The following is a 27,731-nucleotide window of genomic DNA, read 5'->3' on the forward strand; positions in this document are numbered from 1 at the left end:
TCTTAATGGTTAACTGGCTTCAAGTTAACATACTTCTTATCTGCTGACCCGTGCCTTGATCTGTAGGAGACACACCACTGGCCTTGAGGAAAGAAGAACCAAAACTTTCCCAGGCTACAGAAGCCATCAAGTCTGTTTGAAGACACCTTGGCTTTCTGATTAGCCTACCGATTTTTTAGTAAAATGTTTTTCTTTTTTTTAGGTCACACAAATTATTTAACTGACCTTCTTTTGTGTACTAATGGACCTTGCCCTTCTTTGCAGAATGAACAGAGTACTCCTAGGACACCTGGGTGGCTCAGTTGGTTAAGCAGCTGCTTTTGGCTTGGGTCATGATACCCAGGTCCTGGGACTGGGTCCCACATCTGGGGAGTCTGCTCAGCAAGGTGTCTGCTTCTCCCTCTGCCTGCTATGTTCTCTCTCTCTGACGAATAACTGAATAAAGTCTCCAAAGAAGGAGACTTTGCACATCACAAAACAGGAACCAGCACTGAGATAGTATTTGTGGCTGGCACCACCGAGTCTGCACATAATCAAAAAATGTTACAGGGGTGCCTGGCTGGATCAATTGGTGGAACCTGTGACACTTGATCTCAGGACTGTGAGTTTGAGCCCTACGCAGGTTATTTTTACCTGAAAAATAAAATCTTAAAAAAAAGAAAGAACTGTTACAGACTACTGCACTCCCTTTATGACTAACTGCCCTAAAGTCCTTTTAAAACCCTTAGGCCAGCCAGAAACCTTGGAATTAGCTTTTGGACAAGAGCCTATCTTCTCCCTAGGTGACTGGCCTCCTGAATAAAGCTCAAATTCCCTTCCAATAAAAACTGTCTCTTGAGTATTGACCTTTCAAGCCACTGGGCAGCACAACTGCAACAGGGGCATCAACCAGAGCCTTGTGGTGACATTTCCACAAGAAAGAGATAACCAGTCAGGGGTGGAAAAGACACACTCATAAACTAAAAGAGTTAAAGGAGAGAAGGACATTTCTCTGAAAATAAAATTGCATATATTTTTGAGTTTGGGGGCCATGTTAATGTTCCACATTTTCCAAAAATAAAATTTAATAAAAATCACCGAGGATGGGAAGGGATAAAAAACTAGAAATGAAACAAATAAACCCAGTTGTCTTTCAATGACTGCCATAACCACAATGAAGAAAAAATAATAACGAACAAACAAAAACTCTGAATATAATATTTGAATACATTCCCTCAGTCCTGGGCAATGTAGAAGATAGAGAAATGCAAACTAAGTACAAACAAATCCTGAACTCTTTTTAGTGGTTTTGTTATCTATGGTAGCATAGATGAAGCTATTCAAAAACTACTACACTAGGGGCACCTGGGTGGCTCAGTTGGTCAAGTGTCCGACTCTTGACTTTAGCTCAGGTCATGATCTCTGGGTTGTGAGATCAAGCCCCACATTGGGCTCCATACTCTGCTTATCCCTGTCCTTCTGCTCCTCCCCCCACTCTCTCTCTCACATAAATAAAATCTTTTTAAAAATGTTTTACTGAGGGGCACCTGGGCTGCTCAGTGGGTTAAGCCTCTGCCTTCAGCTTAAGTCATGATCTCAGGATCCTGGGATCGAGCCCCACATTGGGTTCTTGGCTCAGCAGGGAGCCTGCTTCCCCCTCTCTCTCTGCCTGCCTCTCTGCCTACTTGTGATCTCTTTCTCTGTCAAATAAATAAATAAAACCTAAGAAAAACAGAAATAAAATTAAAATAAAAATCTTTAAAAAATGTTTTACTGCATTAAAAAAAATAAAAAGCAAATGTTTTACTGCACTGAGCAAAGGAATAAATGTGTTGATGTTGGGAGATAGCATTCTCACTAAACAAGAGACATGGAAATATTCAATAAGAAAGGCAAAAATGGGGCGCCTGGGTGTTTCAGTGGGTTAAGCCTCTGCCTTCGGCTCAGGACATGATCTCAGGGTCTTGGGATCGAGCTCCATATCAGGCTCACTGCTCAGCAGGGAGCCTGCTTCTCCCTTTCTCTCTCTCTGCCTGCTTCTCTGCCTACTTATGATCTCTGTCTGTCAAATAAATAAATAAAACCTTAAAAAAAAAAAAGAAAGGCAAAAATGTACCCTGCCAAGTTTAATTAAAGCCCTTTTTATGCTAAATAGTCCTGGGCTGGAAAACAAATGATAAGCGTAAACTCTGGGAGTCGAGATCTGGGGGAGGTATCACCAGCTCTTACATTTGTGTCACATATATAGAGTCAAGGGAGAAAACCACTGTTCTAAGTATGTACTTCACATATTCTAACTTATTACTTTCTCTCTAAAAAATAGAGATGTTACTATCATCGCCCATTTTCAAATCAGAAAAAATTAATAAAATCATCTAAAATCACCCCCACAGAACCTCGGCATCCAAGCATGGTGTCTCCAAATCTCCTACTCTCAAGTCCTATGTTACATCTAACCAGAAAGGCTTCTCAGAAGAGAAGGAAGTAAACAAGTGTCTTATCTACAGATTCTCAACCCAAAATCTCAGAAGTCAGGAGACACCTCCTCACCTTTCTTTGTGGATATGTACAGTAGGTACCTTTGTGATTCTGAGGAGGGAGCTGAAGTAGTTGAAGGGAGAGGGGAATCCATTCCCACTGCAGTTATGAAAGAAAGAGAGGGGGGGCGGGAAGGAAGGAAGGAGTGATGGAGAAGAAAGAGAGGAAGGAAGGAAATGGGAGGGGAGGGGAAAGGGGGATGGAATGAGGAGAGAAGAGACAAGGGAAAAAAGAGAAAGAAACCAATAGGGAAGGGAGAAAGGGTCAGAAAGAAGGAGGCAGGCAGGCAGGCAAACCTGGTATCATTCTCAGTGGCAATAATGACTTTCCAAGGGTTCAGGAATAATGGCACGTTGGGAAAGCCTCCATTTCCTGTGTCCAGCCCCAAGCACATGGTGCTGAAGGGACCCCACACTCTAATTCAGAGGTGTCTTTGATGAATATCAGATGCTGGCAGCTCAGATTTGAGGCCTTATGTGTTTTCTGTTGAGCCTCATGTCCATTATTAAATAAAACTATTGCTCTTTTAGGTCCATTTCCCTGGAGCAGAGCCTCAGAAGGGGAAGCTTCCATAGTGTTCTAGTGAGAGAGAACTCCCAGGAGAGAGGCGGGAGGGAGGCAGGTAGGGCAAGGGGAAGAGGCTAAGCAAGGATATGGGCTTGTCCAGATTCCCCGGGGGGCCTGGTACACACCCGGCAGCATAGTTAGTGTCTCACCGAGGCAACAGGCTGGGCTCGCAGACTCCATTTCAGTCATCGTTGGCCATTGGCCATTCAGGTAACATTGTAAGGGGGGTTGCATTGCATCTAAGGGTAATTCTGAGAGGGGTGCCGGTGTGAGGCTTTAACAGCCAACACTCAAAGGCGCTGGGGTATGGGTACACCAGCCATGTTGAAGGGGTCCCCACTTCAATCTGGCGTTGAAGAGTGTGGAATCATGAACACCAAAGCAGACTCTGTGATAAGCCCCTAGATTCCAGTGTGTTATGATGACTAAGCAAAGTTATTAGAAACAAGTCTAGTGTGGAGAAAGAAGACTAGGTATGAGATAATGAAACTAATATGGAATAAGAACATGGACAGCCAAATATTTAGGATCCAGGCTTCCTTTGCTAAAAAAAGAGCACTGTATGTAAGGGCAAGAAAGGAGAAGTGAGTCGGTCATTAAGGAGGAAATAGCAGGAAGTCAAATAGGTAGAAAAGGCAGCCCCAAGGTAAGGAAGGTTTTCCCTTCTCTAGGCATTGGCCTTTAGCCAGGTGGGGAGAAGCACGGTGGCAACCTTCACATGGTTCCTGCCAGTACCAACAACTGATGCTGAAAATAATCCAACATTCAATGGGTTCTTTGCTGGTCTCTTTTCTGGGCCCTGCCCTTGTATGGCACGTTTTCTTGTATTCATTTCCTCTGTCACACCAAGGACAGGGTAGGGTCAGACCCGACCATGTGGGAGGGAATTAACCTGAATTAGAGCCCAAACTCTGGATTTCCTGTCTAAATGTCATGGCCCATTTATGACTCTGGCTCAGCACTGATGATGCGGTCAATGGGTGGCTTTATGTCCATTATTGATTCTGGGAAATAAATTCAGGAATATATCTCTCCTTAAGAGACTGAGAGTCAACAGTTAACATTCCTTTCCTGGGACCTAGGAAGAACCTGAGAAGAATATGGTTTATGCCTTTTCCTTGCACCACCCAAAGGGATGGCTCTCTATGAACGTTCTTCTGAAGCCAGCCTTGACCAACGAGAAAACAAGAAAAAATGAACCTGTGGCCTCTATGTCCATGCTTAAAGCCAGACACGTATGTTATTTTATTTATTCCTCATAATATCCCTGTGGTCCCCAATTTTTTTTATTCTTTTTTTTTTTAAAGATTTATTTATTTGTCAGAGAGAGAGCGAGTGAGAGCGAGCACAGGCAGACACAGTGGAAGGCAGAGTCAGAGGGAGAAGCAGGCTCCCCGCGGGCAAGGAGCCCGATGTGGGACTCGATCCCAGGACGCTGGGATCATGACCTGAGCCGAAGGCAGCTGCTTAACCAACTGAGCCACCCAGGTGTCCCGATGTGGTCTCCAATTTTAAAGAAAGTGTTTAAAAGGTTGCAAAGGAAAAAAGGAATATTCTGGCAAGTTAATAGTAAGAAAGGCTGGCCAGGAATTCTCTGGAAGCCAAGAACAAAAATGAAAGGAAGGGAACGAGAATAACTCTAAATACAGTACAAACATAAGACATATTATTAGTGTCTTCCTGAAGATCTACACATTTCTCTAGAATCTTCAGATTGAATATAGCACTCCATCCTTCCCAGGCAAGAAGCATATTAGGATTCCAAGATAAAGCTCTAACACTGAAAGTCACTTTTTCTAACATTTTCTAAGAGGAGGAAAAAGAAAGAAAAACTCACCAAGTAGATCTTTGATATCTGGACGGTGAGCCTGTCACCACGAGTGTATGTGCCTGAGAGTGTAAGAAAGCACCTGACCCCAAATTTAAGGTTACAGACACCATGATCTCATGGTGTAGCAATTGATCCCACCAGTGTAGCAATTATAATGTTACTGGTAGCAAGGACAGTGTCTGCAAGGGGAATCGATAATATCCCTGAGGAACTGCCAGCCCCAGTAAAAAGACAAATAAATAACATGAGCAATAGTTGGGTGAGAAGAATCCGGACACCAATTGTACCTTGTAGGGAAACTTTCCTGTGATATTGTCTTGAGGATGGTGCAGAGGGGATTTGCATGGCTTGAATGCAGAACCTGAGAGGTAAAGGATTAGTGACAAAACCCCATGTCCCCATGCTCACATTTTCACTTACCAGTGTCTCCTCCTCGGACTTCAAAACCGATTCACCACATCCCTCCAGCTGTGCAAGTGTAGGTTCATTGCCTGACCAATTGAGGCAAACTTGACTTTTCACCAGCCAGGGATTCCCTTTGCCTGTTAGCCCTATGGGGATGTCTTATTTTCCCACTACTGAAGAAGGTGATTGCTTATTAAAGTCCAGCTCTTGAGGTAAATGACTGATGTCTAAGTGATACACTGAATTTGGACCAATAGATTCCATTATCCACCAGGTATTTATCTCAATAATTAGTATGGAGCAGGAGCTGGCACACTTCTCCTGTAAAGGGTCTCTGTCACAACTATTCAACTCTGCCACTACAGTGGGACAGCAGCCACAGACAAAATGTATACAAGGTACTGTAGCAGTATTCCAATAAAACTTTATTTATGGACAAAAAAATTGAATCTTGTAACTTTCAACTGTCCATAAATATTGTTCATCTTTCTTTTTTCAATCATTTAAAAATGTAATAACCACTATTCTAACCTCATTAGCTGTACAAAACAAGTGGTGGGCCAGATTTGGCCTGGGCCCATAGTTTTTTGATGCCTGCTATCGATGAATAATCAAAGGGTCAAAATTCTTTCCCTAGTGGACATTTTATTTGACCAGACACATAGAATAGTTGGAATATAAAAACCATAGAATTGCCCATGTAATAAGAAGTGACAAGAACAAACAGAAGAGGGTTTTTTGAGAACCACTGGTAGGTGATCATGACTTAAATATGGGTAAAAGGAAGGCCAGTAAGAGAAATTAATAATTAAGTTACAGTTCAAAAGATGAGTATGAGGGCCTCGGACACAGACAGGGGAAAAAGAATTCCTGGCATTGCAAAGGCCTAAAGAAGGCAAGATCTTGGAGACTTTGAAAGGAACTGAAAAGTCAGAGGTACAGAAGTATCCCTGACCATTGTTCACCTGAAATCTTAGTTCTGATTTAAATATCATTTGGCTGCACCCTTTCTCCTAAGAGTTCCTTCAGACAGTTAAGGTGGTTGACATAATTGCTCAGCTCCTCCAGGTCTGACACGTCTTTCTCTGTTCCTTGCATGTGAAGGAGATTTTTGCAGTGTGGCAGTCACTGGTGGTGTCCCAGCCAACAGCCATCTCCTTCTTTGATGAAAGAATCACAGTAGCTTTTTTAAGCTTTATATTTAATTCCGTTCAGTGAACATAGAGTGTTATGTTAGTTTCCAGTGCATGATATAGAGCTTCAACACTTCCATATAACACCCAGTGCTCATCACAAGTGCACTTCTTAATCCCCATCACCTATGTAACCCGTCCTCCCACTTCCCCTCTGTTAACCATTAGTTTGTATTCTGTACTTAAGAGTCTGTTTCTTGGGTGCCTGGGTGGCTCAGTGGGTTAAAGCCTCTGCCTTCAGCTCAGGTCATGATCCCAGGGTCCTGGGATCCAGCCTCGAATCAGGCTCTCTGCTCAGCAGGGAGCCTGCTTCCCTTCCTCTCTCTCTCTCTCTTCCTGCCTTTCTGCGTACTTGTGATCTCTGTCTGTCAAATAAATAAAAATTTTTTAAAATCTTTAAAAAAAACTAGATAGACTTTATATATATATATATATATATATATATATATATATATACACATATATGTCTATATATAACATTTCATCCCAAAACAGAAGAATACACATTCTTCTCAAGTCCAATGAAATATTTTTCAAGATAGATCACATATTAGAACACAAAACAAGTCTCAATAAATTTAAGAAGATGGAAATCATATCAAACATCTTTTCTGACCACAATGGTATGAACTTATCTTATTTTTTGAAGTAGGCTCTATGCCCATTATGGGGCTCAAACTCATAACCCTGACATCAAGAGTCACATGCTCTACTGACTGAGCCAGCCAGGCGTCCCTGATCACAGTGGTATGAAACCAGAAGTCAACTAAAAGAAGAAAACTGGAAAAAATATAAACACATGGAGACTAAACAACTTGCTATTAGACAACCAATGTATCAACCAAGAAATCAAAGAGCAAATTTATTTTTTTTTAATTTTTATTACGGGGCACCTGGGATGGCTCCATTGGTTAAGTGTCGGCCTTTGGCTCAGGTTATGACCCCAGGGTCCTGAGATTGAGTCCTACATTGGGCTCCCTGCTCAAGTGGAGAGTCTGCTTCTCCCCCTCCTCCTGCTCATGCCCTCTCCCCCTCTCTCTTGCTTTTATTCATTTGAGAGAGGGAGAACACAGAGGAAGAATGAGAAGGAGAAGCAGACTCCCCACTGAAAAGATAGCCAGATGTCAGACTTGATCCCAGGATCCTGAGATCATGACCTAAGCCAAAGTCAGACACTTAACTGACTGAGCTACCCTCAAAGAGGAAATTAAAAACTTTTTTGAGACAAATGAAAATGGAAAGAATTTTCCATTTTTTGTGTGTGATGAAGCAAAAGTAGTTTTAAGAGGGAAGTTCATAATTAAATATAGGTCAATCTCAAGAAACAAGAAAAATCTCAAAAAAGCAATCTAAACCTACACCTAAAGGAACTAGGTAAAAAAGAAAAAACAAAGCCCAGAGTTAGTAGAAGGAAGGAAATAACAGATCAGAATAGAAATAAGTGGAATAGGAACTTAAAAAAAGAAAAGAAAAGATCGATGAAACTAAGAGCTAGTTTTGGAAAGATAAACAAAATCAACAAACCATTAGCAGATTCATCAAGGGAAAAAAAAGCCCAAGTAAAATCAGAAATGAAAGAGGAGGAATTACAACCAATACCGCAGAAATATAAAGGGTCATAAGAAAATGCTATGAACAATTATAGATTAGACAACCTAGAAAAATGGATAAATTCCTAGAAACATACAATCTTTCAAGAATCATGTGGTGCCTGGGTGGCTCAGGTGGTTGAGCAACAGCCTTCAGCTCAGGTCATGATCCCAGGGTCCCAGGATTGAGTCCCGCATCAGGCTCTCTGCTCAGTGGGAGTCTGCTTCTCTCTCTGACCCTCCCCCCTGTCATGCTCTCTCTCTCTCTCTCAAATGAATTCTTTAAAAAAAAAACAACACTGAATCATGAAGAAGTAGAAAATATGAATAGACAAGGGGCACCTGGTTGGCCCAGTTGGTTAAGGACCTGCCTTCAGCTCATACCATGATCCCAGGGTCCTGAGATTGAGTCCTATATAAGGCTCCCTCCTCAGTAGGGAGCCTGCTTCTCCTTCTCTTCCCTGTTTATGCTCCTTCTCACTATTTCTGTCACTATCTCTGCCTCTCTCAAATAAATATATAAAATATTTTTTAAGGAAAAGGGGTGCCTGGATGGCTCAGTGGGTTAAGCCTCTGCCTTCAGCTCATGTCATGATCTCAGGGTCCTGGAATTGAGCCCCACATCAGGCTCTCTGCTCAGAGGGAAGCCCACTTCCCCCTCTCTCTCTTCCTGCCTCTCTGCCTACTTGTGATTTCTGTCTGTCAAATAAATAAATAAATAAAATCTTTCGGAACGCCTGGGTGGCTCAGTTGGTTAAGCAGCTGCCTTCGGCTCAGGTCATGATCCCAGCGTGCTGGGATCGAGTCCCACATCAGGCTCCTTGCTCGGCTGGGAGCCTGCTTCTCCCTCTGCCTCTGCCTGCCTGTGCTCGCTCGCTCCCCCCCCATCTCTGATAAATAAATAAAATTTTTAAAAAAAAAATCTTTCAAAAACAGGGAGGGGAAAAAGGAAAGAAAGAAAATCTGAATAGACCAATTACCAGTAGTGAAAATGAATCATTATTTTTTTTTTTAAATTCCCAACAAACAAAAGTCCATGTCCAAGGGGCTTCACAGATGAATTCTACTAAATATCTAAAGAAAACTTAATACCCACCCTTCTCAAGTAATTCCAAAAAACTGAAGATGAAACACTTCTGAACTTATTTTACAAAGCCAGCATTACCCTGATACTAAAAACAAAGACACACCAAAAAACCCCACCAATATCCTTGATGAACATAAATGTAATAATTTTCAACAAAATATTAGCAACCTGAATTCAACAATGTATTAAAAGGATCAAGCACCATGGCCACGTGGGATTTATTCTAGGAATGCAAGAATGGCTTAACATCCACACATCAATTGATCTGATACACCATGTTAACAAAATGAAAGATAAAAAATCATATGAACATCTCAATAGATACAGGAAAAAACATGTGACAAAATTCAACAAAAATTCTCAAAAAGTGGATATATAATGAATGTACCTCTACAGAATAAAGTTCACATATGACAAACCCACAACTAACATTATACTCAATGGTGAAGAGCTGAAAGCTTTTCCTTTAAAATCAGAAACAAGACAAGGATGCCCACTCTCACCACTTTTATTCAGCATAGTACTGGAAGTCCTAGCCACATCAATTAAGCAAGAAAATGACATAAAAGTCATCCAAATTGGAAGGAAGAAGTAAAACTGTCACTATTTGCAGATGACATGATACAATATATAGAAAACCTAACAGACTCTATAAAAGAAAACCTTATTAGGACTAATAAATTCAGTAAACTTGTGAGATACAAAATTAGTATATATAGAAATATGCTTCATTTCCATATACTAACAATGAACTATCAAAAAAATTAAGAAAATAATCCCATTTACAATTGTTTCAAAAAAAAATGCCTAGGACTAAATTTAGCCAAGGAGATGGGAGATCTGTACTCTGAAAACTATAAAACATTGATGAAAGAAACTAAAAACAATACAAATAAAATGAAAAGATATACCATGTTCATAGATTAGAAGAATTTATATTATTTAAATGTCCATACTATTCAAAACAATCTATAGATTCAATACAATTCCTATCAAAATACCAATGGCATTTTTCACAGAAGTAGAACAAATAATCCCAAAATTTGTATGGAACCACAAAAGACCCAGAATAGCCAAAGAAATCTTGAGAAAGAACCAAGATGGAAATAACCCACTCCCTGATTTCAAACTGTACTACAAAGTTATAGTAATCAAAACAGTGTGGTGCGGACACATACACAAAGAAAGGCACTTAGATTGATGGATCAGAATAGAGAGTCCAGAAATAAATCCATACTTAAATGGTCAATTAATCTATGACAAATGAGGCAAGAACATACAATGCAGGGGGTGTGGGGGAATGGTTTCCTCGACAAATGGCATTGGGAAAACTGGACTGCTACAACCAAAAGAATGAAACTATACCACTTTCTTATACCATATACTAAAATAAACTCAAAAATGTAACTTAAATGTAAGAGCTAAAATCATAAAACTCCTCGAAGAAAACATACACAGTAAGCTCTTTGACATCAGTCCAAGCAATATTTTTTTGGTTGTTTCCTCATGTAAGGGCAACAAAAGCAAAAACAAACAAGTGGGACTACATCTAACTGAAAAGCTTTTGTACAGTGAACAAAACCATCAACAAAATTTTTGAAAAAGTAACATACTAAATGGGAAAAGATACTTACAAATTATATATCCAAGAAGGAGTTGATATTCAAAATATATAAAGAACTCATACAAGTCAGTGCAAAAAACAAATAACCTGATTAAAAATGGGTGGAGGACCTGAACGACATTGTTCCAGAGAAGACATCAGATGGCCGATAGATACATCAAAAGATGTTCAGCATCATTTATCATCAGGCGAATGCAAATCAAAGCCACAGTAAATACCATCTTACACATGTCAGAATGGCTAGGATCAAAAAGACAAAAAATAGCTAGTATTGGTAAGGATGTGGAGAAAAGGGAACTTGCGTGCACTATTGGTAGTAACAGTAAATTCATGTAAATTTGTGCAGCCACTATGAAAAGCAATATGGGGGCGCCCGGGTGGCTCAGTGAGTTAAAGCCTGGGCCTTCGGCTCAGGTCATGATCTCAGGGTCCTGGGATCGAGCCCCGCATCAGGCTCTCTGCTCAGCAGGGAGCCTGCTTCTCTTCCTCTCTCTGCCTGCCTCTCTGCCTACCTGTGATTTCTGTCTGTCAAATAAATAAATCTTTAAAAAAATTTTAAAAACCGGAATTACTATACAATCACTGAAAAAAGAATTATCACATAATCCAACAATTCCACTTCTGGGTATTTATCCAAAGAAAACAAAAACACTAAGTTGGATATATGTGCCCCTACGTTATTTGAGCATTATTCACAATAGCCAAGATATGGAGACATCTAAGTGTCCACCAATGGATAAATGGATAAAGAAGATATAATATATGGAGCAGAATATTACTCAACTGTGAAAAGAAAAGAAGAGAAGAGAAAAGAAAAGAAATCTTGCCATTTGTGACAACATGATGGAACTACAGGGTAGTATGCTAGAATAAATCAGACAGAAAAAGACAAATACCACATGATTTTCCTTATATGTGGAATCTAAAAACAAAACAAACAAAACAGAAACAAACTCACAGGTACAGAGAACAAATTGGTGGTTGCCAAAGGGTAGGGGAGAGGAGAGAAATAGATGAAGGAGATTAAGAAGTACAAACTTCCAGTTAAACTCTCAGTTAAAATAAACAAGTTAGAGAAATGTAATATACAGCCCAGAGAATACAGTCAATAATATTGTAATAACTTCGGTGACAGAGGGTGACTAGACCTACTATGGTGATCATTTCATAATATATAAAAATATTGAATCACTATCTTATACACCTTAAACTTATATAATACTGTATGTCAATTATAATTCAGTTAAAAACATTAAAACTAAATTATCTAAAAATAAATATAATGAAAGACATGCAAGGTCTACAGTAAATGCTATAAAACTGAAAAATTGAAGGCATAAATAAATGGAAAGATATATTATATTTATGGACTGGAAGACTCTGTATTGTTAGCCCATCAATTCTCCCCCAAATGAATCTATAGATTCAACACAATTCCAATAATAATCCCAGCCAGCTTTTTAAAATATCAGTTGACAAGATAATTCTAAAATGTATATGGAAAGGCTTAGAGTAGCCCTGATGATCTTGAAGAAAAAGGAGGAACACTTAACCACTTTATTTCAAGACTTATTCTAAAGATATTAAGTCAGTGTGGTAAAGACCTAAGGATAAACAAATGTATTGAAGGAATAAACCATATAGCAATGAGTATGCCCTAGTAGCAACCAAACAGAACCAATATTGGCTATAGAGTTGTGCAGTGTCCTGTAGGTCCCTTGCACTGGTGAAAACTCTTTTTCATTGCTGAGTTTTGAGGAGGCCCAGAGTGGCCAGTGAGGAGCTAAGCTGGACAGAGTTGGCCTTTGGGGGAGCCCTGGACTGCCTGCCTAAGAGCTGCAGGGTCTCCAAGGAGACCAGCTGGGGTGGAGTTCACATGGCCAGGAAGTCGGGGAAAGGCAAGAGTAGACTTGCCAGATAGAACACATAAAAATACAGGACACCTGGACACCTGGCTGGCTCAATCAGTACAGCATGTGACTCTTAATCTTGGGGTTCTAAGTTGGAGCCCCATAATGGGTGTAGAGATTACTTAAAAAAATAAACTCTTAAAAAATACAAGACATTAAAAAAAAAAATTACAGGACAGGGGCGCCTGGTTGGCTCAGTGGGACAAAGCCTCTGCCTTCGGCTCAGGTCATGATCTCAGGGTCCTGGGATCGAGCCCTGCATCAGGCTCTCTGCTCAGCAGGGAGCCCGCTTCCCCCTCTGCCTGCCTCTCTGCCTACTTGTGATCTGTCAAATAAATAAATAAAATCTTTTTAAAAAATACAGGACACCTCATAAAATTTGACATTCAGATAATTAGTGTAAGTATATGCCATAAAATATTTGGGACATCTTTCTACTAAAAATTATCTGTTGTTACCAGAAATTCAAACTTAAATTTGCATCCTATATTTTATCTGGCAACCTCAGGCAGGGGGCAGTGGAATGGACTCAGGAAAGAAGAGCTAGGAAATGAGAGGCAAAGGAAGAGGGGAACTGGAGAGTCAGCTTGGAGACAGTTGGAAGCTGGAGGAAAGCAAAGGGAAAGAGATGGGGGATGTAGGAAGAGTGAGAGAATCTATGATGGGAGAGAGGTTAAGGGCAGAAAATGAGATCCTTGGAAAAGACAGAGAAGTTTAGAATATAGAGGGATATTTGCATATTCAGAATTGTGTGTAGAAATGAGGGATCCAGGAGTCCAGGAAGACTCTTCTGAGTGCTCTTGCTGGCATTCATCTGAGCTCTTCTGGTCCCTCCCCACACCACTGCAGACTGTGAGTGGGTGTATACACTGGTATGGCCAGAACATGGCCAAGTCCTCCCTGAAGTTCAGCCATACCTTCTCTTACAATGAGAACCTATGATCCCACCCCTCATTCTGACCCCTTCCTGGAGATCCTATTCTCTTTAGTTCTCAGAAACCTGGAAGGTCAAAAAGGGCAGGGCTCCCACAGTGCAACATCTCCTGCCCCTCTCCTACAGCTGAAGGGAGCAAAAGAACTCAGGGAAGAGGAAGGTGTGTCTTAAGGACACACAGTAAAGGCAGGGTAGAGCCTGGTCTCTTGTCCCATACCTAATCACCTTCCAACAACTCCTTTCACTTTGATTGCCTACCCCTGACCTCAAACACCCCTTTAGATGGTCCTAAAATTTGTTCTTTTCTAATCCCCAAGTCCTGTTACTCCTGTCTGTGGATCTCTTCCTAGAAGCTTTCTGATTGTCTTCCACTTTGAAGCAATGAACCGATAAACCAATCCTCTTCCCACACCTGCCCTGTCTGTGTGTAGCTTCCCACAGTCACCATGTACAGTTGTTTATGTTGGACACTGCACAAGAGCACTATACCCAAAGATGTGCCAGTCATATCACAGACATCTTTATTATCTTGAAACAATTTGTAAATATTTGTGTATTGTGTTATTCTTTTGCTGACTGCGAGGTAAATTATTTATAATTTATTGCGATCATGTTCCAGCAGATGGCAGCAAAGTGTCTCGGCCTGCATGGTTGGCAGCTTCCATTCTTCCACTTAACAGAGAAATCAGTTTGAAAATCTAAGGACCTTGTATGGTGACGCATGTAAACTGGACTTATCATGGTGATCATTTTGCAACATACATAAATATTGAATCATTATGTTTCATATCTGCAACTAATATAATGTATGTCAATTATACCTCAAAAAAAAAAAAGAATAAAAATGCATAAAAACAAATGTTTAAAAACACAAAAGAGAAAAAAAGAAAATGGGAAGACCTTATTGATCTCATATTACCTAAAATATGTGCTTCAGAAAAAGGATTTGCTTTTCACATGATGTGCAAAGCATCTTTAAAAAAAAAAAGAAAATCTCTTTTCTTTGACGATGGCTTTGCTGCCAGAACACAGGTGTCATGAAAACCACCACTACATTTAAATCCAAAGGGGAAAGGAGAAAATTCTTGTCAACATTGTTGTCTTTGGACACCTAGATTCAGGCAAGTCTATCACTACTGGCCATCTGATCTACAAATGTGGGATCGACAAAAGAGCTATTGAAAATTTTGAAAAGGAGGTTACTGGGGTGGGAAAGGGCTCCTTCAAGTATGCCTGGGTCTTGAATAAACTGAAAACTGAACCCAAATGCGAACCATTGATTTCTCCCTGTGGAAATTCGAGACCAGTAATACATAATCATCATTCATGCCCCAGGACACAGAGACTTTATCAAAGACATAATTACAGATCTCTCTCGGGCTGACTGTGCTGTCCTGATTGTTGCTTCTGGTGATGGTGCATTTGAAGCCGGTGTCTCCAAAAATAGGCAGACCCGTGAGTATGCCCTTTTGGCTTACGCACTGGGTGTGAATCAACTAATTATTGCTGTTCACAAAATAAATTCCACTGAGCCACCCTACAGCCAGAAGACATATGAAGAAATCGTTAAGGAAGTCTGCGCCTATATTAAGAAAATTGGCTACAGCCCAACACGGTAGCCTTTGTGCCAATTTCTGATTGGAATGGTGGCAACATGCGGGATCCAAGTGCTAAGTGGTTCAAGGAATGGAAAGTCACCCGCAAAGACGGCAATACCGGTGGAACCATGCTGCTTAGAGCTCTGGATTGCATTCTGCCATCGACTTGTCCAACTGACAAGCACTGGTGTCTGCCCCTCTGGGACGTCTACAATTGGCGGTATTGATACTGTACCTGTGGACCGAGTGGAGACTAATGTTCTTAAGCCCAACATAGTGGTCACCTTTGCGCCAGTCAATGTTACAAATGCAGTCAAATGTGTTAAAATACACCATGAAGCTTTGAGTGAGGTTCTTTCTGGGAACAATGTGGGCTTCAATGTCAAAAACCTCTCTCAAAGATATTCGTCGTGGCTGGGACACCTGGGTGGCTCAGTGGGTTAAAGTCTCTGCTTTTGGCTCAGGACATGATCTCAGTGTCCTGAGATAAAGCCCCGAATCGGGCTCTCTGCTCAGTGGGGAGCCCGCTTCCTCCTCTCTCTGTCTGCCTCTCTGCCTACTTGTGACAGCTGTCTGTCAAATAAATAAATAAATAAATCTAAAAAAAAAAAAGATATTCATCGTGGCAATGTGGCTGGTGACAGCAAAAATGACCCACCCATTGGAGGAAGCCGCTGATTTCATGGCTTAAGTGATTATCCTGCACCATTCAGGCCCATCAGTGCTGGATATCCACCTGTGCTGGATTGTCACACAATTCACACTGCAAGTTTGCTGAGCTGAAGGTGAAGATAGATCGTCATTCTGGAAAAAAGCTGGAAAATGGTCCCAAGTTCTTGAAGTTTGGTGATGCTGCCATTGTTGATATCACTCCTGGCAAACCTATGCAGGTTGAGAGCTTCCCTAACTATCGTGCTCTGGGCTGTTTAACTGTTCATGACAAGGGACAACGGTTGCTGCGGGTGTCATCAAAGCAGTGGACAAGAAGGAGCTGGGGCGGGCAAGGTCGTCACATCTGCCCAGAAGGCTCAGAGGGCTAATTATTCCCAATACTTGCCATCCCCATCTTTTTTTTTTTTAAGATTTTATTTATTTATTTGACAGACAGAAATCACAAGTAGGCAGAGAGGCAGGCAGAGAGAGAGAGAGGGAAGCAGGCTCCCTGCTGAGCAGAGAGACTGATGGAGGCCTCCATCCCAGGACCCTGAGATCATGACCTGAGCCGAAGGCAGAGGCTTAACCCACTGAGCCACCCAGGCGCCCCTTGCCATCCCCATCTTAACCAGTGGTGGAAGATCAGCCTCTGAACAATTTGTGTCACTTGACCTTTCAAGTTCAATTGTAAAAGACTCGTTTATGATAACATTAGATCATAAAGTCTTCAAAAGGAAAGGAGAATGTTTTGTAGGCCACTGGGCTATTTTGTATGACAGTTTAAAGTCATTAGTTTTTGTGTGTTTTTTTAAGATTTATATATTTATTTTGGGGGAGGGAGGACAGAGGGAAAAGTTGGAGAGAACGAGATTCCCCACTGAGCCTAGAGCCCATTGAGGGGCTCAATCCCACCACCCTGAGGTCACCACCCCAATGGAAATAAGGAGTCAGAAGCTTAATGGATTGAATCATCCAGGCTCCCCTTAGGTTATTAGTTTTTTAAATCAGTACTTTTTTGGGACACCTGAGTGGCTCAGTTGGTTAGGTATCTGCCTTCAGCTCAGGTCATGATTTCAGGGTCCTGGGATCAAGTGCTACATTGGACTCCTTGCTCTGTGGGGAGACTGATTCTCCATCTCCCCCCTGCTCATGCTCGGTCTCTCTCTCTCTCTCAGAAAAATAAATAAATAAAAACTTTTTTTAAAGAAAAGGGAGTACCTTTTTTATGAAGGAATTTTTATTTTTAAAAAAGATTTTATTTATTTGAGGGAGAGAGAGAGCACAAGTGGGAGGGGTGGAGGAAGAGGGAAAATCCCCTTGCTGAGGGCAGAGCCTGACCCAGAGCTCAATCTCATGACCCTGAGATCACCACGTGAGCTGAAACCAAGAGTCAGAAGCTCAACCAACTGAGCCACCCGAGCATCCCTAATATCAGTTTTGTTTTTTTTTTTAAGATTTTATTTGACAGGCGGAGAGAGAGAGGGAGAGCAGCAGAGGGAGAAGGAGAAGCAGACTGTGCTAAGCAGGGAGCCCATTGTGGGCCTTGATCTTGGGACTCCAGGATCATAATCTGAACTGAAGGCAGATGCTTAACCAATTGAGCCACCCAGGTGCCCCAGGATCAGTACTTTTTAATGGAAAACACTATGACCAAAAATCTGTCATAGAATTTTGAGATGCATTAAAACAAAAGTTTAATGAGAAAAAAAAATCCCTCTTGGTGTCTGCACTTTGGCTACGTTTAATATTTCATATTGCCGTTCATATTTTCTAATTATTTACTGTACAGACTAGAATTATTGAGTTCCAAATTTAAGTCCACACATCCTTTCACTTGGCATGAATCGCTATATAATAATTAATACTCAATTACTCTTTGTAATCCACAAAGAATGTATGTGGGTGGAAATTGAAGATGGTTACTCAATAGTTTGTTAATTATATTATTATACCAGTTGTTTATTATTGCTAACAATTTCATCAGTATAGAAATTATTAAAATTTAATGACTTGTCATCTACATATTATTTTAAGATGTTAAGATTCTAGGGTAAAATATTAACCCTATTTGACATCTATCAAGAAGGAAAAATAATCAGGATTGGAAAATAGAAAGCTCACTGCTTTAATAGCTAATAAAACTAATTGGATAATTGAATAAATTTTTGCAAAAAACTAGGTAGCAGGAGAAAAAAAATTCCACAGGGGTTATTTCAGCAGAATGTAGCTAAATACAGAACCATTAATGATTGACATAAATTTACTGTTCAAACTAGAATTATTGAGTTCCAAATTTAAGTCCACACATCCTTTCACTTGGCATGAATTACTAAAAATTAACTCTTAGTAATTCATGAAGGAAAAATTTCAAGAAATAAGTGGAAGAAAGAAGATGAAGAATCCTTTCATTAATATGCTTTTTGCCAATCCATTGATCTAATTCAGATATTAGACTCCTAAATTTAAGTTCTTTTTTTTAAGATTTTATTTATTTATTTGACAGAGAGAGAGATCACAAACAGGCAGAGAGGCAGGCAGAGAGAGAAGGGGAAACAGGCTCCTTGCTGAGCAGAGAGCTTGTACGAGGCTCGATCCCAGGACCCTGAGATCATGACCTGAGCTGAAGGCAGAGGCTTAACCCACTGAGCCACCCAGGGGCCCCAAAATGTCAGTGTTTGAATATTAAACACTTAAAATCTTAAAAATGATTTTCTTCTTTCTTTCTTTCTTTCTTTTTTTGGTGGGCAGCAAAGCAAAGTTTATTGATAGTACAAAGCTCCCAAAAAGGGAGGGGACCCAAGAGGGTTGCCCCAAAATTATCCACTTTCAATAAGAAATTTTAACTTTTTTTTTTTTAAGTAAGATCCACACTCCACATGGACCCCAACAAAGGGCTTGAACTCAGGAACCTGAGATCAAGATCTGATGTAAGCCTAACTGACTGAGCCACCCAGGCACCCCCAAGAAATTTTATCTTTTGAAAAACATAGTGGCAGACGGAAATATCACTTCACATGGATTCTTCCACCTGGGGAATAAATGACCAGATTCAGGTAACTTTATTTCATCTCAAAGGATGCTGTAATTAATCTGTTTCTCTGGAGATGGAAAAAACACACTTGAAAGAGAATGCATAAGGGTGCCTGGGTGGCTGTCAGCTGAGCACCAACTCTTGATTTTGGCTGAGGTCTTGATCTCCTTTTGTGAGCTGAAGCCCTCCACTGGGCTCCACGCTAGGCATGGAGCCTACTTAAAAAACAACAACAACAACAACAACAACTAAACTAAACTAGAAAAAGAGAACATGTAGAGGGGGTGGTGGGTGCTTACGGTCGACAATACTGTATCGTACACTTACTTTGGTAATCCTCAGGGAACCCCTTCCCCCAATTTAGGTAACAACAGGGACCGAGGTGGCCCCCAAAACCAGGCCTGCCTAGAGTTTCAGTTTTGCATGATGAAAAAGTCCAGGAGATGGGTTGCACAACTGTGTGAATACTATATTTCACACTGCTGAACTGTAAAAATAAATAAGATCAGATATAAAGATATATATATATATATATATTGATGTTGCGGGCAGCATCTGTGTGAAATAACAAAAGGAAATATTGGCACACGATGTCCATGATTCTGTTTCTGAAAAGGCCATGACTAAGACTCCAGAGGGAAAGTCCACAATTCTGACAACTTATGGAAACACACTTATGCAGAAATAAAGATTGGCCTTAAGAGGCGCCTGGGTGGCTCAGCTGGTTGGCTTCTGACTCTGGATTTTTGGCTCAGGTCATGATCTCAAGGTCATGAGATTGGGCCCCCCTTCCGGTCCCCTGTTAGGCTCCATGCTGAGTGGGAGTCTGCTTGAGATTCTTTCCCACTGCGCACCCCCAACCCCCACTTGTGCATGCATGTTCTCTCTCTTTCAGATACATAAATCTTATTAAAAAAAAAAAATTGATCACATGTGGTGTTACACATTTTCTAGGGAATGGCATTTAAATAATCATTACAATCATAGCATGTTTGATTGATGGAATCATTTTGAATGAGGAATATTAAATATTTCTCAATTATTTTGGCTACAAAGCCTGCTTGTAGTTAATGAATCAGTTAATAGTTATTGCTAGATGAGCAGGTTTCACGACTGCTCCTGTTCCCTGTACGTAAACATGTTGGGAAATTTTGTCCACCTCGGGGAGAAAGGTGATGGCACATTTACTAAACTGCTTACACAAGCCAAATCTGGGGGGGGGGGGAGTCATTTCAGAGGCCAGGTATTTGCATATGTGCTTGAAAAGGGGGAAGTGCATGGAAGCTTATGGAAAACAACAGAAGATCCCTGAAAACAGTCTATGGCATTCAACAGAACTTGCAGATATTAGGAATTCAATTTGAGGTAGCAAGCGGCACCCTTTTAGAAACTGCTCATGGCATTCATAAAGATTTGCAACTCAGAACATAAGCCAAAGGTGCACTTTGAAAATCATCTACTCTTAAATGGTGTTTTAAGTGCAATTATTATTTTGGGCAAAATAATGCAGGAATCCAGTGCAATGCCCTTAAAAGCACCAAAGGAAGAAAGGATAACACAAGATCAGTGATAGGTTAAAAATTGCTGAATCTTGGTGGCAAGCATGCTGTTCCCTGTAGGTTTTGTGTAGATGAAAATTCCTAACAGTAAAAAGTTTTAAAAATATCTACCACTTGGGGCGCCTGGGTGGCTCAATGGGTTAAAGCCTCTGCCTTCGGCTCAGGTCATGATCCCAGGGTCCTGGGATCAAGCCCCGCCTTGGGCTCTCTGCTCAGCGGGGAGCCTGCTTCCTCCTCTCTCTCTGCCTGCCTCTCTGCCTACTTGTGATCTCTGTCTGTCAAATAAATAAATAAAATATTTTTTAAAAAATAATAAAAAAATAAAAATATCTACCACCAAACAACCTCAAATTCCTCCCAATCTCTTAAATAATTAATTACTTGGTCACTAAAGTTTAATTACTGGAAAAAAAAAATCCCTGGGTTCCCAGGGAGCTCAGAGTTCATGTTGTATAGCCCCCTGTGGATGTAAGAGCCCTGCCAAAATCCCTAGACCTAGATTGCCATTCTCCCCTTGATTACCTCCTGCAATGGAGAGCTTCCCACCTAATATGTCACAGCCTCCAAAGAAACGTAAAGGTGACCAGAATCAGAATCACATGTACACAGCCACAGACTCACACAGTCACTTACATACAATCTCACACATACACAAACACTCACATGCTAAACTGGCCGGTCTGACGATTCTTCAAGCCTCAGTCTCTGAAACTGTGTACCAATGTGAACACCTCCCAAACCTCTACCTCCCACAAGGGCTTCAGAAAACCCAGCTCCTTCCTTGGCCTGTCTCTGCTCTCCAGGGGCCCTCAGCTCCACCCTGCTCCTGTGTGGCCTGTACCCAACCGAAAGCTCGGGCCAGGAACAGGAGCAGCAGGAAGAAGAATTTGGATACAAAACAGGTCCGAGGAAGCGATGCCTGCTGGGAGGGACAGCGATTTGGCAAGAGGGTAACTACGCCTAGGAGAGTTCGGAATGTGTTGTGTGTCCACACTGCCTGGGTGTCTGCTGTCACTGAAAAATTTCACCAAAGTTAAAAGGCCACAGGAGACTTTATTCCATATGGCAGGGTTGCTGGGTAGCTCAGTTGAAAAAGCGTTTGATTTTTTATCTTGGCTCAGGTCTTGGTCTCAGGGTCACGGGTTCAAGTCCCCTGTTGGACTTCATGCTCCATGTGGAGCTACTTAAAGGAACAAAACAAACAAACAAACAAACAAACAAACCCTATGAGAATAGAGGAGAGAGACTGAGCTCACTTCACCAAAATAAGATAGGGGAAGGGTTTTAAGGCCTGGACAGGTAAGTAGCAGGGTGTTAGTGGTTGATGGAAGAGCTGGTCTATGGGATGCATCCAGCACTGACTTATTTCTGAGTTTGCAAGTGTTGTTCTCTGTGATAAGGCCATTTGTTAACTGTCCCTTATTCAAGTTCAGCTCCTACCCTGCCACAGAGCCTGGGACATGGGGGGGCAGATGGGGAGTGGGGGAGGGATGGGCGCTGCTATCTTCCTCAGCGAGGACTTTTTTTTTTTCTTTAAAGATTTTATTTATTTATTTGACAGACAGGGATCACAAGTAGGCAGAGAGGCAGGCAGAGAGAGAAGGAAGCAGGCTCCCCGCTGAGCAGAGAGCCTGATGCAGGGCTCGATCCAAGGACCCTGGGATCATGACCTGAGCCAAAGGCAGAGGCTTTAACCCACTGAGCCACGCAGGTGCCCAGCGAGGACTTTTTAAAGGGATGGCTCCCAGGTCCCTGAGAAAGACATTCCAGGGTTGCAAAACTGCCAAGACGCTGGGAGAAGATTTATCTACATTTCAAAGAGACAGAGAAAGAATATGCAATGCCAACTTTTTTTTTTCTTTTCAGCATAACAGCATTCATTGTTTTTGCACCACACCCAGTGCTCCATGCAATCTGTGCCCTCTCTAATACCCACCACCTTGTTCCCCCAACCTCCCACCACCCGCCACCCCTTCAAAGGGAGGTTGGGGGCCTGTAGTGAGGAAGAAAGCTGTGTAAAATTAAGTCATGCTCAGAGGCCATCCTGATCCCTGCTGTTATGTCAACACTGTCCCATCCACCCGAGGGTCTCTGACTTGAGGTCTCTGCACAGACCTGGTGCCCACCCTGTGCAGCACAGGGAGGGGTATGATCCCAGCAGGTCCCAGCAAGCAGCTCCACCAAGGGACCTAAGTGAGGCAGGTCAGGAGATACTGATGGGGTCTCTGCCCCAGCTTCAGCTGCCTGCAGGGCCATCGTCTGCATGTCCCCACTGTCCCATGTCTGCTGTCCACAAGGATCTGTGTCCTCAGGGGATACCTGGTCTCTCTGCTTGTCTGCCTAGGTCTCTATCTCCTCCAGTGTTTTCTTATTCATTCATTTACTAATCTAATAAACATTCATTAAGGGCATGTTCTGTTCATCAGGGTGCCCCCCCTCATGTCTGGGTTTGTCTGGGCATCTACATTTACATCTGTCCACACTGAGTGTGACTGTCTTTCTGGATCTGTCTAACTGCCTCTCCATCTGTCTGTCTTTGGTTCTCTGTACATTAATTGGTTCATTCGTTCATACATTGCAAACATCCCTGAGTCCTCTGAGGAGTTCTCAGCCCGATGGAGGAGACAGACAGTCCAACCCGGGGTGACCATGGCTGGGAGACAGGGAGGTGCCTGAGGCTAAGAGTGGGTGGATGAGAGGGGGTGATCGGGATCAGAAGAGGCTTGTAGGAGGAGGTGATGTTTGTGTCTCTGGGTCTGGAAACATGGCCCCAGCACTGGAGGGTGTGTGTGTGTGTGTGTTTATGCAGAATGTGTGTTCCAGTAGACATAGAGAAGAGAAATCAAGAAAGCCTGCAAATAACAAATCCCCCCAAATTAAGGGTTATAGCACTCTAGCTCCCTCATCCCTCAGCCCCAGAAATCCAGACCCCAATCCCACTCCCAGCACCGAGGACTTCATCATGGATGGCCCCATCATGATTACCTAGGAGGAGACCGGGAAGGGCGGGGGTGGAGGAATCCTGAGCAGGCTGGAGAGCCGGCATGCCTGGGGCTCAGCAAGGAGAACCAGCCAGAGTGAAATCAGAGCAGGAGGAGCTGTCCTCAGTGTCTCAGCTCAGTTCCACAAGCCGGCAATGGGAGTCCCCAGAACCATCCTGCTCTGCCTCTTTGGGGCTGTGTTCTGCCTGACAGGTACCCAGACTTTTGGAGACAGTGTTAAGAAGTGGGGAAGGAGTCAGACCCCTAGGTATGAGGGAGGAAGGACTGGGGCCTGCACTCCTCGGTCTGAGAGAGGAGAGACTGGGGGTCTGGACTCCTGGGTCTGAGGGAGGATGGTCTGGGGGCCTGGACCTCGGATCTTGGTGGAGGAGCCGCGTGGATACTACGTCCTTCTCATGTATCTTCTCTTCTGTTCTCCATCAGTCATCTCTTGCCCCCACGGCAGCAGCCTCGCATCCTCCACATGCCTCTGTTTTGTTTTTTTTTAAAGATTTTATTTATTTATTTGACAGAGAGAGATCACAAGTAGGCAGAGAGGCAGGCAGAGAGAGAGAGAGAGAGAGAGAGAGAGAGAGAGAAGCAGGCTCTCTGCTGAGCAGAGAGCCCGATGCGGGACTCGATCCCAGGACCCTGAGATCATGACCTGAACCGAAGGCAGCGGCTTAACCCACTGAGCCACCCAGGCGCCCCACACATGCCTCTGTTTGAGGGTACTTCTGAGGCACCGTGGGGGCTCTTTCCAGAACTGGCAGGGAACTTTGGCCCTCACCCTCAGGCAACGCCTTCCTTCAGTTTGGGAAAAGACAGAGACATACTCATGTCAGGACCGAAGTGTCTCCAGAGAGGAAACTAAGCCTGCGGCCGACCCACTGTGTGTGTGCCCATCCACGGAAGAAAGTCGGATTTCTGTGTGTGTCCGTGTGTTTCTCTGCACCAGATTTCATGTGTGAACAGGTGTTTGAACAAATGCTTCTGGGTCTGTTTTTGTTTGAGTTTTATTTTCTTTTTAAAAGAGACGTGCATTTAATTTTGCATGTCTGTGTCTCTGTGTTTGTCGAACCCTGTGACGGGCAGGCCGGCGTTTGTGTCTGTGCGCATGCGTCTGGCTACTGCAGCGTGTCTGTCTTTCTGCATCTTGGATCTGTCTGTGGTTTAAAATTGTATGTTTTTGTGTGTCTCGTTTTAGTATCTCTAACTTCGCAGGATTGTGGTCTCTGATTTTGTTTGTGTGTCTATGATTCTTTTTTCTTATAAGATTTTATTTATTCACTTGAGACAGATAGTGAGAGAGAGCGTGAGAGAGGAGAAGGTCAGAGGGAGAAGCAGCCTCCCCAAGGAGAGCAGAGAGCCCGAGGCGGGACTCGATTCCAGGACTCTGGGATCATGACCCGAACTGAAGGCAGAGGCTTCAACCAACGGAGCCACCCAGGCGCCCTATGTTTTTGATTCTTGAGGCCATATTTCTCTCTCTCTCTGGGTATGACTTCTTGTGTCCCTGGATCTCTGCCTGCTGTTTTCGTTTCTGTATCCACATCCTTCTCTTCCGTTTGGTGTGATCTTGCATGTGTCTTGTGTGTGTGTGTGGGGGGGGGGGTTCCATGGGCGGGTCTGGGTGGTACTTATTTTATGTGTGAATACAGAACTCCACATGCATGCTCGGGATAGTCTGTGCATGGGTGTGAGACTGGCATGAACCTGTGTCTATCTTGTTATTCGGGGCTTATGTCAGTGTTTTAAGTATTTCACGTGAGTGTTGCTGGGGCTGGCTCCGTATGCACGGTGGAGACTGCACATCCCATTGCCTGTGCTGGAGTCTGATTTCTACCCACGGCCTTTTAGTGCTGCTGGACATCCTGCGTTTAGTTGGGAGAGGGACAGGCAGAGCAGGAGTGAATCACTTCCTCCTTTATTTAATCTTAGTGTGCTTCCTGGAAGAGGGTGGAGATCCTGAACAGCTGGGGGAGGGAAACAGGCCTGGCAGGTGCACAGAGGCCATTACTCTGCCCGGAGGTAGACACTGCCATGACCAACCACAGCAGTGGTTGTGAGGTACAGTCATATGGGCTGCCCACCTAGCCTGACTGACGTGAAGGCCTGAATCTTAGCGTGCCTAGTTCTCCAGGCAGCAAGTCCTGGCTCCTCTCAGAACACAGCTGGTGGGATGGCCATTTGTTAGGGGGAGCTCTGGGGAAGTTCCTGGAACAGGCTCCTCTCCCACCTCCCCCCCACACCCAACAGAGCTCCATTCACCCCACCCACCCTGCTTCTCTCCGCAGCATCCCAGGCCCGACAATGCTACAACTTTCAACACATCTACTTTGGGCCCTTTGACCTCAACGGCATGAAATTCCACAATGTCTCCTGTCCCCATGGATGCTCTGAGGCTGTCTTGTCTCTGGACACTGGTGAGGGACAAGAAGTGGCACAAAAAGGCCAAGGGGTGGAGGCAGAGACAGGGATGAGAGATTAAGGAGGGGGAGGAAGGAGGGGAAGAGCCAAGGGTTTGGGGAGATTTGAGATTAGAGAGGGCAGAGCTAAGGACAGAGAGCGGAGGTAGAGGGAGGGAGGAGGAAAGAGGGGAGAGAGAAAGACCCAGAAGGATGAGGGGTGTCAGATGGGGCAGAAGGAGACAGTGGAAGCCTTGAGGAAGAGACTGGAGGGGAGAACGTGGGGGTGGGGGGCTGGGAAGGGGTTGGTGAGGGGAAAAGGCGTAGGGAGAGGAGGGGAAATGGAGTTTACAGGACGAGAGAGGAAAGGGAAGGGCAGCAGGGAGAGGGGAGGTGAGCGCCAGAGAAGAGCTGAGGAGGAGGGAGAGATTGAAACCTAGAGGGGCGGAGCCTGCAAGTTAGGAGAGGGGGAAGAAGGCTGGGACGGGGCAGCGCACCAGGCCCCGGTCCCCTCCTGCCCCCAGGGTACCGCGCCTCGGTGACCATGGTGCAGAAGGGCTGCTGGACAGGCCCGCCTACGGGCCGAATGCTGTCCGACGACCACGCGCTGCCGCCAGACTACTCGGTGGTGCGCGGCTGCGTCACTGACTTGTGCAACACCGACCTCATGACCCACGACTCCATCCCCAATCTGAGCCCGGGTGAGCCAGAGGGTAAGGCCCGGGGTGGGTTGAGAGGGCGCCCCCTCCACGCCGGCCAGGGCAGGGCAGGGGCGTGGCCTCCACCGGGCACCTCCTCCCTCGCGCTGGGCTTTCAGCCTTCACCTAAATCAGGCCAGGCCGGCACGCGACGCAGTGCGCAGCCCACAGGACCGACCTACCTCGCAACCATTACCTGAGTGTGCGTCTACGCTCTTTTGCCAGCGCCCAACCCGCCAACTCTCAGCGGCTTGCAGTGCTATGCCTGCTTGGGGATCCACCCGGAGGACTGCACCCCGGAGAAGTCTCGACGGGTCCACTGTCACCAGGACCAAAGCGTCTGCTTCCAGGGCAATGGCAAAATGACTGTTGGTGAGAGGCTGGGAGCAGGGCAGAGCCTGGGCAAAGGGTGTGAAGGGCAGGCCTGAGGGTAGAGGCGCGGGACAGGCCTGACAGGGAGACATTGCTGTGGTCTGAAGGAGGAAGCGTGGCTGGAGGGAGGAGACATGGCTCTCCTTTGAGGGAGAAGCATGGCCCTGGTGAGAGGAAGGAGGCATGGCTCACGTCTGAGACAGGAGGCAGAGCCCTGGTCTGGAAGGACAAAGGGATGGCCTCCTCTGAAGGAGGAAGCTCTGCCCTGTTCTGAGGGAGGAGGCAGGGTCTAGTCTGAGGAGAGGCAAGTCTGAGGACCCAGTCATGGCCCCCGCCTCTGAGGTGGAGGTTCAGGTACTGCTGCCTCCCTCAGTTCTGACCTCCTCCTCACTGCCCCCCATCTAGGCAATTTCTCAGTCCCTGTGTACATCAGAACCTGCCACCGGCCCTCCTGCACCATCAAGGGCACCTCCAGCCCCTGGACCAACATCGACCTGCAGGGCTCTTGCTGTGAGGGACACCTCTGCAACAGGGACTCTGTGACCCAGTCCTTCACCACTGCCGCGGCCACTGCCCCTTCCCAGGCAGCCCTCGTCATGGCGCCTCTCCTCGTGGTCTCCCTGCTGCTGGGCACTCTGGGAGGACCCCTCACTCCCCTCCCTTAGACAGCTCCTCCAGCCTCTTCCTGAACAGTTTGCTGGGGGTAGGCACGCACCTGCTTCTAGAAACTTCAGCCTCTGTAATGTGGCTCACTGGGAAATGGTGTCACACAA

At 44.1% G+C, this 27,731-nt stretch overlaps 1 protein-coding gene across 1 annotated transcript; it reads left to right on the forward strand.

Annotated features, from left to right (window-relative positions):
• The first annotated feature begins 23,567 nt into the window (after positions 1-23,567).
• On the forward strand, positions 23,568-27,731 carry LYPD5 (LY6/PLAUR domain containing 5). The gene is made up of 5 exons (XM_082710802.1): positions 23,568-23,693; positions 25,778-25,906; positions 26,413-26,589; positions 26,812-26,958; positions 27,364-27,731. The coding sequence occupies exons 1-5, from the start codon at positions 23,636-23,638 to the stop codon at positions 27,621-27,623; spliced, it is 771 nt and encodes a 256-aa protein (XP_082566928.1). The 5' UTR covers positions 23,568-23,635; the 3' UTR covers positions 27,624-27,731.

The sequence above is a fragment of the Mustela nivalis genome (genome assembly GCF_964662115.1).
Source record: "Mustela nivalis genome assembly, chromosome: 18".
Taxonomy (NCBI): domain Eukaryota; kingdom Metazoa; phylum Chordata; class Mammalia; order Carnivora; family Mustelidae; genus Mustela; species Mustela nivalis.

Excerpts from the sequence above, each read along its gene's own strand:
- LYPD5 (XM_082710802.1), top strand. The coding sequence starts at position 23,636 with ATGGGAGTCCCCAGAACCATCCTGCTCTGCCTCTTTGGGGCTGTGTTC. Across the intron at positions 25,907-26,412 it reads TGTCTTGTCTCTGGACACTG|GGTACCGCGCCTCGGTGACC; the intron begins GTGAGGGACAAG and ends TCCTGCCCCCAG. Across the intron at positions 26,959-27,363 it reads CAATGGCAAAATGACTGTTG|GCAATTTCTCAGTCCCTGTG; the intron begins GTGAGAGGCTGG and ends CCCCCCATCTAG.